At 48.2% G+C, this 14,470-nt stretch overlaps 1 protein-coding gene and 1 long non-coding RNA gene across 5 annotated transcripts in view; one reads left to right on the plus strand and one right to left on the minus strand.

Moving 5' to 3' along the window:
- LOC139036347 (uncharacterized) overlaps nucleotides 1-10,367 on the minus strand; it is a 97,777-nt gene extending 87,410 nt beyond the window's left edge. The window contains exon 1 of one of the 2 annotated variants that reach the window (XR_011489093.1): nucleotides 9,652-10,367. This is a non-coding gene — a long non-coding RNA (uncharacterized lncRNA). Of the gene's footprint in view, nucleotides 1-9,185 lie in introns of both variants that reach the window. The other variant, XR_011489089.1, reaches the window with a different exon arrangement.
- CDK6 (cyclin dependent kinase 6) overlaps nucleotides 9,133-14,470 on the plus strand; it is a 248,240-nt gene continuing 242,902 nt past the window's right edge. Inside the window, exons 1-2 of one of the 3 annotated variants that reach the window (XM_070471667.1) lie at nucleotides 9,133-9,270; nucleotides 12,115-12,720. In XM_070471667.1, coding sequence (XP_070327768.1) covers nucleotides 12,488-12,720 — 233 coding nt within the window. In that variant the 5' untranslated portion in view covers nucleotides 9,133-9,270; nucleotides 12,115-12,487. Of the gene's footprint in view, nucleotides 9,271-11,821; nucleotides 12,006-12,114; nucleotides 12,721-14,470 lie in introns of those variants that run through there. The other 2 variants (XM_070471655.1, XM_070471664.1) reach the window with 2 other exon arrangements.

The raw sequence follows: 14,470 nt of genomic DNA on the forward strand, positions 1-14,470 counted from the left end.
ACCAGAATTGAAAGAGACACATGTACCCCAGTGTTCATCGCAGCACTGTTTATAATAGCTGGGGCATGGAAGTAACCCAGACATCCATCAGCCGATGAATGGATAAGAAAGCTGTGGTACATATACACAATGGAATAGTACTCAGCTATTAAAAAGAATGCATTTGAGTCAGCTCAAATGAGGTGGATGAAACTGGAGGCTATTATACAGAGTGAAGTAAACCAGAAAGCAAAACATCAGTACAATATATTAATGCATACATATGGAATTTAGAAAGATGGTAATGACAACCCTATATGCAAGACAGCAAAAGAGACACAGATGTAAAGAACAGACTTTTGTGCTATGTGGGAGAAGGCAAGGGTGGGACGATATGAGAGAATAGCAGTGAAACATGTATATTACCATATGTAAAACAGATGACCAGTGCAAGTTCAACGCATGACGCAGGGCACTCAAAGCCGGAGCTCTGGGACAAGCCAGAGGGGCGGAGTGGGGAGGGAGGTGGAAAGAGGGTTCAGGGTGGTGGGAGACAAGTGCACCAATGACTGATTCATGTTGATGTATGGCACAAACCACCACAATATTGTAAAGTAATTAGCCTCCAGGTAAACAAATAAATTTTTAAATAAATAAATAAAAGCATCCCTTGAACAAAACAGAAATAGTCCACATCAAAAAAAATCTTAAAAAAAACTTCAGGCCATCTTATTTTGCCATTTTTCTTTTTTATCTATTATAGACTATATTATTACCACTATTATTATTATTAATTATTTTGATACCTTGAACGCAAAGCCTGGTTAGAAGCTTTGTCCTGTGCCTCCATTTCATTGTCTACAAAATGGAGATAATGAGGGAGTTTAAATGGGTTAATTTATATACAGTGCCTGAGCTATCCTGGCAGGCTATATACATGTTAACTCTTCCCATAATTCTGCTTATCTTGTTATTAACCAAATCCTGTTAGATGTTTCCTCTGAATTCTCTCTTATAGCTGTTGTCTCTCTATATATATCCATTCCTATCATCGTGGTCTTTTCACCACTGGCAGGAGCTTGGCCTCCCTGATTTCAGCCTCTTAACCCTGCTAGCACCCAAGCACACAACTTTTATGCTATCACTGCTCCAAGAGCAACGTTCTCTGCTCAAGAAAATCTTGAATCAGTTTTGTGTTTTGCCTAGAAATCAAGCTTCAGCGTCCCTGCCTGGATCTCGTGGCTCATCCTGATCACCATGAGCCCACAGGTCAGCTCAACGCAGCTTCACGAGCGTTGTATCAACCAGTCCGTGTTTTCCTGTGTCGGGGAGGTGGGGATGGTGCAGCCCCCAGGAGGAGACCTTCACCTCCCTGCCTCAGAGATCACTCCTAAAGAAGACTGTGTGGAAGCCAGAGCGGGGAGGGGACAGGGAGCCTGGTGCTCCACAGCGCAGTCGGCGCTCAGATGAAGACCATCTGCGGCCCGGTGTTTCCTGTGATCCCATAGCTTTCCTCCAGCCAGCACCCGGGCTCCCTCCTCGGGGCCCGGACTTAGAGATGAAGCCATAAAAACTGCAGATCGCACACTGAAGGAGTCTTGTCATCCCAGGGGGACCTCAGTAGGAGACAGAACAGAGCTCCAGGAACTGGGGGTGCATCTCTCTGACGGTAAGGAGGTGAAAGCTGAGCGGAAAATGGCCCACAAGGAAGCCCTGGGGTGTCGAAGGACAGGAAGCTGAGGAGATACCCCTGGGAAGTTCAAAAAATAAAACAAAAATTGAAAAGGGCAGGGGAGGACTTCCCTGGTGACACAGTGGATAAGAATCTGCCGGCCAGTGGAGAGGACAGAGATTCGATCCTTGGTCCCGGGAGACCTCACACATGATGGGGGAAGTAAGCCCCCGCGCCACAACCACAAAGCCCGTGCGCTCGAGAGCCTGTGCTCCGCGCCGAGAGAAGCCGCTGCAAGGAGCCCGAGCTCGGCCACGGACAGCGGCCCCGGCGCGTGGCAACTGGAGAACGCCCGTGCAGCAACAGACAGCACAGTCCAAAGTAAAAGTTCATTCAAGACAAGGGCAGGGGCCACAGCGTAGTTCCCCTCAGGAGTTTCTCCGGAGAGCATATGGGGTGGGAGACGCAGTGTCATCTAAGGCAACTTCTGCTAAGCCAAGAAGAGCAGGTGGGAGTGGAGTGAGGAGGTGGAGAGGAGGACAGGCTAACAGCAGTCAGCTCTGCGAACCAGACAAGGCGCTGATCAACAGAGGCGCTCTTGAGGGGGGCAGCCAAGCGCAGGGCTCTGGAGACAAGTGCCAGCAAATCTGGGGTACAGACTGAAGGGGCAGAACGAGGTGCCGCCACACCAAAGCAGTGGGGAAAGGAAGAATAGAGCTGCTTGTAGGGAAGAGTGCGGAGGACAGTGAGGAACCCTGGGATAAGATCTGGACAAGACGGAGCGGCCTCAGGAGAGACACCCCACCTTCTCGTCTGTTCCCCACATGCCCAGAGATAGCCGTGGTTTCGTTCAAGTCCACTGTCATTTGAGGTCTGCTCTGTTTCAGGCTTCTCCTTCTGCAACAGGTAGATGTTTCAATCCAGTTAAAAAGAATGACCTGTCAGTCAAAGGGTTAGCTGTCCATAAAAACGGAAAGACTAGGAAACCTGCTTTCATGAAAGAGATACTGACTGTGTCCTAATACTGGTTAAGGGTCTGCTAAATGCATTTCCTTAGTTCTCACACCAACGTACTGTGGCGGAAGATAGCATCCCTACTTTATGAGTGAGGGAAACCAGAGATCTGAATGTTTAAGAACCTAGTCCAGGGTCACATGGTGGAGCCAGGCTGCTAACCCAGGACTCTCTGGTTCCAACTGCCTAAACGTTTTTTACCCTGTGCCTCTAGGGAGGACCTTAAAACCACGCACATGGACTGATATGGTAGAAAACAAAAGCAGAGAGTCTGCTTTTCTCTGCACATTATCATAATGGCTTTGGATCAATAGCTCTCGGAATTTCTGGTTTCCACTGGAGCCCCTCAGATTCACTGCTTTTAACCCTCTGGCCCCCCACTTTGCACTGCCTCCCAGGGGGCCAGCGGCCCCTGATGTTTACAATAGTTTACAGATATGTCATATCTCCCAAAGTTAGGATTCATGATAGCTTTTTTTATCATGATATCTTTGAAGAATTTCTGTTTTCATCCAAGATTTCTAATTTTGAGTATCCTAGTTCAATATGTACTATTATAATTTATTGATCAAATTTTATTACTGAGGGTTGATTCATTCACTCATCATATTTAGTTTCAGCCAAAAAAATTAAAACCTGGCTCCTCCCTCCCCGTTTCTAAGGAAAATGCTAGTGAATTCCCCTAATGTTTTTCTGAAGTCCTCATTTCTATTCAGTCTTGAAAATCCAGAGAGTTAAGTTGCAGAGATCCCAGTAACTCACATTTGAAGTCCAGACCCCTCTCTGGGGTGCTGATGTCAGAGTCCTGTCTTCTGTCACTACTCTAATTTAGGGCATTTATAAAAAAACGGATGTTCATGATGGTGCCAGGCTTGGCATGCTGGACTGGACTACAGCACTTTCAAGGTGCAGCTGCCATACAAACCGTCCAGTCTCATCATCTCTGTTATGGACAAGGACCTTAAGGCCCAGGGCCTTCACTGAGTCACCCAAAGTCACGCAGGTAGTTTGTAGGCAACTTCATCATAAATTCCACGTGGACCCACAGCCTCCATGATACTCCGTATCTTCTCCTGTGAAGGTAAAACTCTTTACTGCTTCTCTCCAAACTATTTTCCTAACATCTTCCTGAATGATTAGCAAACCCATTTGATAGGCACAGACACCGAGGGTCAGCAAGGTTAAATATCTGTTCCCTGAGGGTACAGAGAACCTTGCTGAGAGAGGGAGAGCCAGGAATCAAACACAGATTCCTGACTCAGAAATCAAGGGTTCTGCCCTTTAGGATATATGGACATTAAGGATATTGGCAAATAAAATGAGTATTCTTTCCAGGTTCTGGACTCTACAGTATCCAACTTACCTCAGAGTTTTAGTGTTGGTTCTTTTCAGAGAAAAATAATTTAATCGGGATTTTTAGGGTTAGAGAATAGAGACATTATCTAAACACAGTTTCTTTCTGTTAAGATTTTAGAATTCGTCTTTCAGACAAATTTAGAAATTTATGTGAACGTGTTTTCTTTCAGACAGAAATGCTGTCAATGACTAATCTCTGCAATGCAAGAGAAAACCCTAAGAAATCCACACAAAGGAGCCGGATGCCCTTGTTCTTCCTCGTTCTTTCCCCTTTAGGAAAAGTGGACCACCACCCTCCACTGTGAGGTGGTATCCTCACTACGCCCCATGACCCAGGCTGCTCTGTGCCTGTCTGCCTCAGTAACGCGCCATTGCCGCCTTTGTTGACCACCTACCACGGCCAGATGGCGCCCCCGGGGGCTGGGACATTGTGGAAGGGCGCTGGGCGCAGTGATGCTCTCGGGGAGCTCGGGTGGAGAGCAGGGCACCAAGCTTTGAGGAAGGTAAGAAGCAGATGGGCTCTAGGAGTTAGAGCAGAGAGGTTCGGCTGAGGGACACTCCCAGGTTTTAAGGAAGAGCTGGGCCTTAAAGGGACTGTAGAATTTAGTGAAGAGGGCTAAAAGGAAATGGAGCAGAAGACAGAAGAGACTCATTTCTAGGGTCCTGAAGTCAGCAAACTGATCCTTAAATTTTGGTTGGATTATATTTAAAAAATAATCCTGATACATCCCTCTGAAGGAAATCAACCGATTGTCCCCAAAGAGGAAGGAATAAAGGATACAAAGTCAACTTTCCCATTGACAAACATTTATTGGACCCCAGATACTTGCCAGTTACTGTGCTAGATATCAGGGATACAAACCTTTGAGAAACCTTGAACAAAATTAAAGTGGGCATTAAAAATAGGATCCTCTCTTCAATTCATGGTAAAATGTTTGACCCACAAAGCTATGCTATTACATACTTTCTTCTAGACATTCAGAGAATTCTGCCAAGAATTCCATTCTATATTATTTTCAGGGGAAATCCATCATGAGACAACATAACAGAGTTACATGAATATGGACCGATCCACTATGCAGTCTCATTCACTGCATAATAGGAGAGACATAGAATGCTGTTCATTCGGAAAGAACCAGTTGTCTGGACATGCTATACTTAGAGCACTGAGGAACATCTCTTGGCCCCGGGACCTCAGCATGTGCCTTCTTCACGTATCCCTACTACCAAGCCATTCACAGGAGGTTCTCCCCGGTGACCTTCTCTCTCCTTCTTCCTATCTGCTGGATCCCACTTTATCATCATTCACCTTCAATGTGTTGGACCTACACTGCTTCATCTGAACAATCTATCTGAAACATGTATACACCTTTTAGCTCAACCACAGGCAGCTATGACGATACAACTGTTAGGCCACGTGTGCAGTTGAAATACAAGTACTCTCTTGGAAAAGAAATGTAGGAAGTCACTAAATAGTACAGGACACTATAAATGGAAAAGTAAATGGAGGTATTTCAGTGTGACTGTCACCATCTTTGTAAGTGTATTTCCATAGTTATTTTTCTGATAGTTCAGAATTCTAATGTAGTTGATGAAAGAATCTTAAGAACATCTTTCAAACAAGTCATAACAATATGCCAAGAACATAAAGGTATTCACACTCGCACACAAAGGGAACAGAAGATAGGAGTGTCTATCAAAAGGGAAAAATTGAAAAGATGATGACAATAATACAGATATGAACATAGTGCTGACATGTTGCATGGGGATAATTGTGATTTCATTCCATGAAAATGGAATGTTTTCAATAGATAATATTATTTGGCTTTTCTCCTTAAATTTTATAAGCTACTAGTTCATTTTTGTCATGGCAGTATCAAAACCGTTTCAAGTCCCACTGTTCAAATGCAGTGCACTAGATCACATGCAACAGCAGGAAGAGAAGAATCCAGATCATTTCCAAATTGACAGGAAGCAATTTATTTAGAAGGTTGAACTTAAAGTCCAAAAATTTACAATTGAAAAATTTGGTGGTACAGTTGACTTTTTCCAAGATATTTAGCAGATTTTCAATATTATATTTTAAAGGCCAATCATCAAAAAAAAAAAAAAAAAAACAGCTTAGAAATGCCTAAGGGAGAGGAGAAAATGCATTCAAATGCACTGAATTATATTATTCCTTTCCTGTTGAAATAACAGTTTTTTGTGATAATTACTTAATAAAGGTAATGTTCATATACACATATAACTCAAGTTAAAATTGAGGGTAACTAATTTCAAAGTTATTAAACCAGAGAAGTTTTTTTTTTTATCAAGATGATAAACAGAACTTTGTAGACAAAAATTTAAATTTATATGACCTCTAATTAAACTTATTGTATAGTAGATTCTAATAAAACTTCATTTCTGAGTTTCTGGAAAATGTACTTTATAAACTCAAATGGCTAATATAAGAGATCATTTAGAATTAGATGTACATTATACAATTACTAATTTTAAACACATTTCTCATTTCTTAAACAGTGTTATAAAAGTATAGACCAGAATTAAAATTTTCATTTTTATTTTAGGAAAAACAAAAACTTCCAGATATTTGGTATAAAATGTTCACACAGGGAATGTATCTCTTATGTGACACTCAGAAAAATTGTAGGGTAAGCTACAGTAGCGTATCTGGAAATCCATGAATTCCAATTTTTAAAAAACTAAGGTGATTTGCCATTTCAGAATATCTGAGATGTAGTGTGAAATACTGGTACAAATAATTATTCTGGAATGATGTACTCATTCATGGAGGACTCCTAAACAAAGGAGTCGGAATTTTGTTCACAGTTTGTAAACCTGGCACAAATTTTGTTATGATAACCTGTTACCCACAAAGGAAGGTCTCCATAAACAAAAACAATCTGGTATTTACTAATTTTATACAATCCATTGTAAAACTTCCTGATCTGAAGCTTTAACCAACCTGGAGTTTGTATGAACCATAACCAAGGAGAGTGAACATGACAAATTAACAGTGTCAGAGAAAGCAAATGACATACAGAGAGGTAACACTCAGTATTAATGTATGTAATTAAATAAAGTTTCATTGTTTTTGACATTGCCCAAGTGATCTAGTAAGCTAAATCTTGGAATTTCTAATTCATCTATGGTTGTTATCCAATTCAGTAATGAAAAATGCAACCCAGTGTAGAAAAGATATTTTTCTGTTAATTTAAAAGATATTTACAGCTTAATATTTTTTAACAAATTATTTACTCAAATTCTTACAATCATTTGCTGGTTCCTATGACTATTTATTGACAATTATTTCTGAGTTACATAAATGTGTTAATTACCAACAAATAAATCTTGTTTTAAAAAGCATTGATAGTGTGAGCAATTATCAAAATGGAGGATTCCCATTTGTGTTTCTGGTTTAAAGTCTAATTAGTGATTTGTAGTGATCCAATATTTTATAGAAATACAAATTCCAACACTTTGTTTTCTTAAGTTTGTAAACTGTATGAGATTGTAGCTATCTTTACAAGTATAAATTTTGTTCAGAAATTGAATTTCACTTTAGAAGATATGCTTCTAAACACAAAAAAATGTATTTTATGAACTATCTAAAGCATAAAAAACACAATTATTCATTTTTTATTTTTTAAGAATTATTATAATGCCTTGCAAAATATTTGCTAATGGAAATGCAACAATTTTTATTTACCTAACCTGTTACTTCACATTATACTATAGAATCAATTTTATAAAGCAAAATTTTGATCTACTGTGAAATTAGCAACATAGTTTAATTCAAAGTGTCAAAAGACTTATAGAGGTAGTATTTTTCATTCAAACAGAATTTTTCTGGGTTTTAATTTTTACACAGAGTCCTGAAATAAATAACATTTTTTTAGGGTTTGCATAAAGATATTTCAAAGGGTTTCAAGTATTTTACAGATAGAGATTTTAGATAATACTGAATTCTTTCAAAATAAAGTCATTTTAAGTTTTATTTTACTTCATTGTAGAAAGTCTAGAAGACTTTTCTTTTTCTCCAAAATCTCATTTTCACCTGAAATATTCAGGTTTTCTCAGCAGGTAAAGTATACATTCTTACAAAGTTTCAAATTTCAGAAGTTCAGTAATGCATTTAAACTCAGCACCCATCGAATGGTGTTCTCTCCTCTTTGTGTGTGTGTGCGTGTGTCTATTATCTTGCTGTTCTGTTATTTAAAGTCAATTTTAGGCTTTTTACCTCCACAGAAATACCTTAGTGAACCCTCAGCAGTTACTAATCACTTAATAACTGTGAACCGGCCAGCCCCTTCAAGTAGATCGTTAACCACAAGAGTGCCAGACAATTTCCAAATCATATCCTCTGTCCAAAAGGAAAAGATAGGGCTTTGTGAGGCCGAAAGGAAGCGAAGGAAAACAAAACAAATGTAGCTCATGCTGAAAGTGAAAAGTGCTTGGACAGATTAGTATTTTCTTTTCTGCAAGGCGTCCTGCCAACTTTTTTTTTAAATAAAGTTATTTTTTTGGTCTGATTTTTCAGTTTCTTGGAAAGTGTTAGTATTTACCACCCCCACCGGCCCCACATGATTATTGTTGGTCGTTGTGTTTTCCCCATCCGTCTACATCAGTGACTGCTGAAACCCCCCGCCCGCCTCACTCTGTCAAAAACCCCAACTCTGGGCGACCCTGGGTTTGGTAACTCAGCCGACTGCAGACCACACATCCCACTCTCCCTCTCACGCCTCTCATTTTAGTCGCCCCACTCCAGTTGCAGCGAACGCCGGAAATTTTCATTTAGCTCCCCCCTCTTCCTCGCCCCCCACTCGGAGCGGAGAGCCGGGGAGCCGGAGGCTCAGAACACAGCCGGGGCTCGGCCGCCTGCCCCCTCTCCGGAAGGCTTTAATTTGCACACTCGCCGGCCACTGAGCGGCGAACCCCCCACCCGGCCGCTGGGAGGGTCGCGGGGCCGCCGGCCTCCAGGGCCCCCCGCCGCCGCCGCCTCCCCGGCTCGGGCCCCGAGCCCCGGCCGGAGCCCCGCGGCCCCCGTCCGCCCCCAGCGCGCCGCGCGGGCGGCGCCCTCCGCCGTCCCTCCGCCCTCCGCCGCAGTGCCCACCCCCTCGCCCGAGCGAGCGCCGCTAACTCCTTCCTCGAGCCGGGTTACCTGCTCCGCGCCGCGGCGGACACGTGCGAAGGTCGACCGGTCCCCTCAGCCCCCTCGCGAGGCCCGCCGCGGCCGGGCCCCTCAGGTGAGGCGCTGTGCGCTCCGGTGGGTGGGCGGCAGGGTGCGGGGTGGGGCGGGGGGGGGGGTCCTCGGGGAAGACTTGGGGGCTTGGCCGGGGTCGGAGGCGGGGGTGGGTGGGGGTGACTGGGGCGGGGGGGCGCGCGGGAGGTTCTCGGAATCGGCTTTGGTTAACCCCTTACGATCCGAGGCGGGGTGGTTACAGGGGCCAGTTTCGGGGGAGCTACAGGAGTTTCTCCTAATCTGACTAGAGGGGAACATCCCACACGAGGGACTCCCCCCAACGCCGAGCTCCTGTGGCCCCCACACAGCCTTGCGCACAAACACCCACACAAACACTTCTTATCCAGTTTTTCAAACGGAACTCAGGCTCCATTGGGAAACTCACCGAGCAATTTACATTCAGGGTTTAAAATGCACTGCTTCTGGGGACCTCACGCGGGAGAGAATGTGTTTCGGTGCCTTGTCTTTATTTCCCCACGAAAGCTCCCCCTCCATCTCGCCGAGGTGTGGGTGTGAGCTCCACCTTCCCCACCACGAGATAAATGTTAACGCAGACTTCTTGCTGGCAGCCCCCGCGGGCGTGTTCTGCACTTAAGAGAGGAGTGCACGCCGGCGGCCAGTGCCCAGGCTGGGAGTCCCCCCGCAAGGATGGACGCTTGCTTTAGTTTCCCAGTTTACTTTCCTAATTTAAAGTATCGACGTTAAAACGCACGCCCCCGGGGTGAACACCTCCGGGCCCGAGCCCCGCGCCCGTCACTGTGCACGTGGGCGCATCTGCGTGTGCGCACACGCGGGAGTCGTGGTCCCCGGGGCGGCCTCTGGTCGCCGCGCTGGTGGCGACCCTTGGGGTGCTTGGCAGGCTTCGGGAGAGGCACATGAAGGATTTCATTGAGTGTGAAGACAGAGAGCAGAGACAGAAAGCAGAAGGAGGCGGCTGCAGCCTTTGTAGTCGCGGAGGAATGCGGAAATGTTGAAGCACTCTGTCAAACTTTTTGAAATGGGGTCAAGTCACATTCAGCCAGCGTGGGAAAGCAAGAACAACAACAAAAAAAGTGGACGGGGCGGGGGGAGGCACGGCTGCTCCCGTTTCTCTCCGCCGGAGCCGACAGTCCCGGGAGCGAGCGGGGGAGAGCCGGCGGGCGGTGCGGGGCCGGGCGGGGGCGGCGGGCGCAGCTCCCTGCGGGGGTGGGACGTCCCCGCCGCTTCCTTCGCCGCCGGGCGGCGGGCGGGACTGGGGCGCGGAGGGGGCCCGCGGGAGGGGGCGGGAGGCGCGCTCGCCGCGGCTCCTCCGCTACCTGTGTGGCCCTCGGCCTGGCTCCTGCCGCTGGGTCCTCGGCCCCCCCAGGACTGGCCTTCACCTTTTAAGGAGAATTCTGAATGGAGAGAGTGTGAGGAGCCCGGTGCTCTCTGCGGTCCCCGCCGCCCGCAGACCGCGGGGGTCGCGCAGTCTGTATCTTTAATTCCTGGCGGAAGGCGAGCGAGCCAGAGGTTGCGGGGCAGGTAATTCCGAGGAGCTCCGGGAATTTTGGACACGCAGTCGGAGCGGCGAATGTCCGGCAGAGGCCAGGGCGTTGGTGGAGCGGAGGTTCCTGGATTGCAGCTTGAATGGGAAAGAAGAGTGCGGACCCCCCCCCCCCCCCCGCTTTGTTGTGTGTGTGGGGGGGGTGTGGGCTCCGGGGGCCACTGGCTGCGGTTCAGACCCGACATTAAGCTGAAAGGGGAGTGGAGCAGCCGCCTCTGCTACCTACTTGGGGAACAGCCCTGAGAGTGGGGAAAGGTTCGCGAGTCCCGGCCTCGGGGGCGCCACCCCTTTTCGCTTTCCCCTGGAGGCAGCCTTTACTCCCCCCACCCCTCACCCTTTTTAAGGGGAGGCTGAGTTTCGCTCAGGTTGCAATCGGTTGAAAAATTCAAGGCGAGTCACGATTATGCCGCCCTGCTTCTGAAGTTCTCCAAGGAGACGACCAGCTGAACTGCGGCAAGCACCTCTTTATCCCATTCTTAGGGTTCGGCAGGCGACTTCACCCGCTCCCCCCCCCCCCCGCCCCCGCCACACCGCAGGGGGAGGCATCGCTCACCCACTCCAGAGGAGCGGGAGCTCCCGCCCTCTCGGATCTGATGGGTTTCCACCAGGGAGGTCTTCCCAAGTCAGAGGAAGGATTCCGTTTCCAACCCAGACTCTTTTACCCTAAAAAGACCATTTGTGTGTCGTCTTTAAATGTCTCCTCGTAGAAAAACTGAAAGTAGAAAGAAAGGAAGCAATTTCCGAGCAGATGTCTGACCACCCCTCCTCGCACACTCCGAGCATCGGGTTACAAAGGTCCTGGAGCCCCCACCCACATTCTGCGGCCGCACTCGGGCGGACCCGAGGGCTCTCCACAGCGGGCCGCGCACGACCCCAGAACGCCCCCCACGGCACCCACGGAGCCCCGTCCCCTGACGCCCAGGCCCGGCAGGCAGGGAGGGTAGCAGCGCAGCACAGTAATACAGGGAAATATTAAGCCGTGACATTGACGTGCCCGGCGCCTCCCCTCCCCCGCGCTCCCGGCACACTCCGGGCTGCTTGGCACGCCCCCTCTCGTTCCACCGCGTCCCGCGCCCGGCGCTCATCCCCGAGGGGCCCCTGCAGCCTCTCCGCACGAAGACGGCTCCAGCGCTGCAGGGAAAGAAAAGTAACTTCGTTTTTCTCGGAGGAACCAGGAAGGATTAAGCGGCCTGGGAGAGGGCAGGAGCTCGCAGAGGGTAGCGATGGGGGCTGCGTAGAGGAGGAGGGGTCCCTGTAGGAACCCCGGAGAAGGCGCCTGGGATGTCTGATTACACTTTCTTCTTGTCCTCCCGTCTCCTCTTTTAGGTGGAATGACCGTGGACTGAGACGCGCTCGGGCTGAGACTGAGACTATGTAATCGCCTCGGCGACTGCAGAGGACTGCGCTTCGGGGAGGGAAGAGGAGGGATCGGCTCGCTCCTCGGCGACTCAGCAGGCGGAGTTTCGCAGCGGCGGCAGCAGGGTTGCGCCCGCCCGCGGGGAGGTCGCTCCATCCAGCCCCGGCGGCCGCGAGAGTCCGAGCGCGGGAGTCGGCGGGGGGTGAGAGAGAGCGAGACCGAGGTCCGGGGCGCGAGGGAGTCGGCCGGGGAGTCCGGGAGGAGGCGAGCGGCGGCCACCAGCGAGCCGAGCGCGCCCCCCGCCCGCCCCAGCGGCACCGCGCCGGGCGGCGTCCGGGCGGCATGGAGAAGGACGGCCTGAGCCGTGCCGACCAGCAGTATGAGTGCGTGGCGGAGATCGGGGAGGGCGCCTACGGGAAGGTGTTCAAGGCCCGGGACCTGAAGAACGGAGGCCGTTTCGTGGCGCTGAAACGCGTGCGAGTGCAGACTGGCGAGGAGGGCATGCCGCTCTCCACCATCCGCGAGGTGGCGGTGCTGAGGCACCTGGAGACCTTCGAGCACCCCAACGTGGTCAGGTGAGCGGTGGATCGGCGCCCGTGCCGTCGGGGGCCGTGCGCTGGGGGAGGGCCTGGGATCCCCGGCCCCAGGAGGATGCTGCGCGTGCGGGAGGGCGGGGGGGCGGCGGGGGAGGCATGGCGCCGTCCGTCGACCTTACGGAGTGAGAGTGAGTTTTGTCGACAGAGCCACGAGCCAGACAGCGAGCAGAAAGACCAGTCAGAAAATATGACCTGCGCAGCTTTCCCCGCCGCTGTGCCAGTTCTAAGTGTTTTCCTCCCGGTTCTTCCTGAAAGGGGTCCGCAAAGATGGGTGTCTTTTAGGGGACAGAACAAGGCAACCTGAGACGGGCGCCCAGCCCCCCAGAGCCCCGCGTAGTTTTCTTGGTCATTGGGGGAGTTTTTGAGAGAATGAATGAGAGGTAACAGGGTATGGTGGTAACTAGTAGGGAAAAAAGTCTTCTGCAAGAGCCTCGTAAAAATGAGGTTTTAAAGTGCAGAAACACTTGAGAATAATTTTGTCAATTACACCTACAGTTTGTTTTCGCTAACATTGCATAATGATGATTCCTGATGAAGGACTTCAGTGCCGACGCCCAGTTTGTGTCATTTTTAAAATGTCTTCCAAATATGTTACCTGTTCGTATTATTTTGTGTGTCTAAGAGGGCATAGTCCTTAGGCTCCTTCTCCAGGCAGTCAGTCCAGGTTATGGAATATTTAGATTGCAAACGTCCTGCCCAGGATTTTCCTCGGTGGGCTGTGCTGGCGGGTGGGGAGGCAGCAGCTTTTACAGTGTCTCTTGTGTGGGAACCAGTATTAAACCGAAGTGTGTGTGACTTTGGATAATGGTGTTTTCTTAGTGATCCTGGAATTTCCCCATTGTGTGTTTGACATTGTGTGGTGTGTCATCCTTTTCTTTTTTTAAACAGAGGTGCATAGTTTTAAGCTGAAAAGGAATGCCCAGAAACTTATACAAATTAGGGTGTGATTTTACCTTTCTCAACTTCTAAGATAATAAATTGGAGAAAGAAGGTCTTGAGGTCTTCTTCCTGTCTCCTCATCCGTCCAGGGGCTCTGTTCAACAAATACATATCTACTACTGTATGTGTGCTGTGGATGAGATTATGTAAATAAGCATAGCTAAATATTTTTGTGAAAAGTCAAACAATTTAACATTAGTCACCAAAGTGGAGAGACCCAAGACTGACCTTTGAAATACCAAGCCCTCCATAGACTCAGGGAGCCCACGTGTCTACAGAGTCTTCCTGGGAGGTTTCAACTTGTCTCCTCTTATCCCAGGCTGGATGACTTGTATGCTGCTTTGTTCCTGCCACAGTCAGGACTCAGGCTAGAAGGCAGCGAAGAATCATAACTACATAAACAAGGTAGTAAATGGCTGTAAAGCTAGGATCCCAATATACCTCTGTTTTAGCCAATAGAGAAGAGACGGACTGAAAGAATCCGTGATTTAGGAAGATGAGATTAAATATAAAAGCAGTAGGTAACCTTCTGTGTATTTTTTTGTTCTTGTTGAAAAACAGCAGAAACCCTTTTGGGGCGTCTTTGTGATATTGGAGAGGAAAGCGAAGGGTACATCTGTACCCTGCAACTTAGTTATCTTCCTAGTGGAATCACCCAGTCACTTCCCAAAGGGTGAATTCTACCGCTAGAATTGTAAGTCCAAGATTCTTGTTTTATTTTGTCTGTTACCTATGGATAGTGTCCAGTTAAGGATGATGATCATGTATATAAATAAAATCATGTCCTTCC

The sequence above is a fragment of the Odocoileus virginianus genome, chromosome 1, assembly GCF_023699985.2.
Source record: "Odocoileus virginianus isolate 20LAN1187 ecotype Illinois chromosome 1, Ovbor_1.2, whole genome shotgun sequence".
Taxonomy (NCBI): domain Eukaryota; kingdom Metazoa; phylum Chordata; class Mammalia; order Artiodactyla; family Cervidae; genus Odocoileus; species Odocoileus virginianus.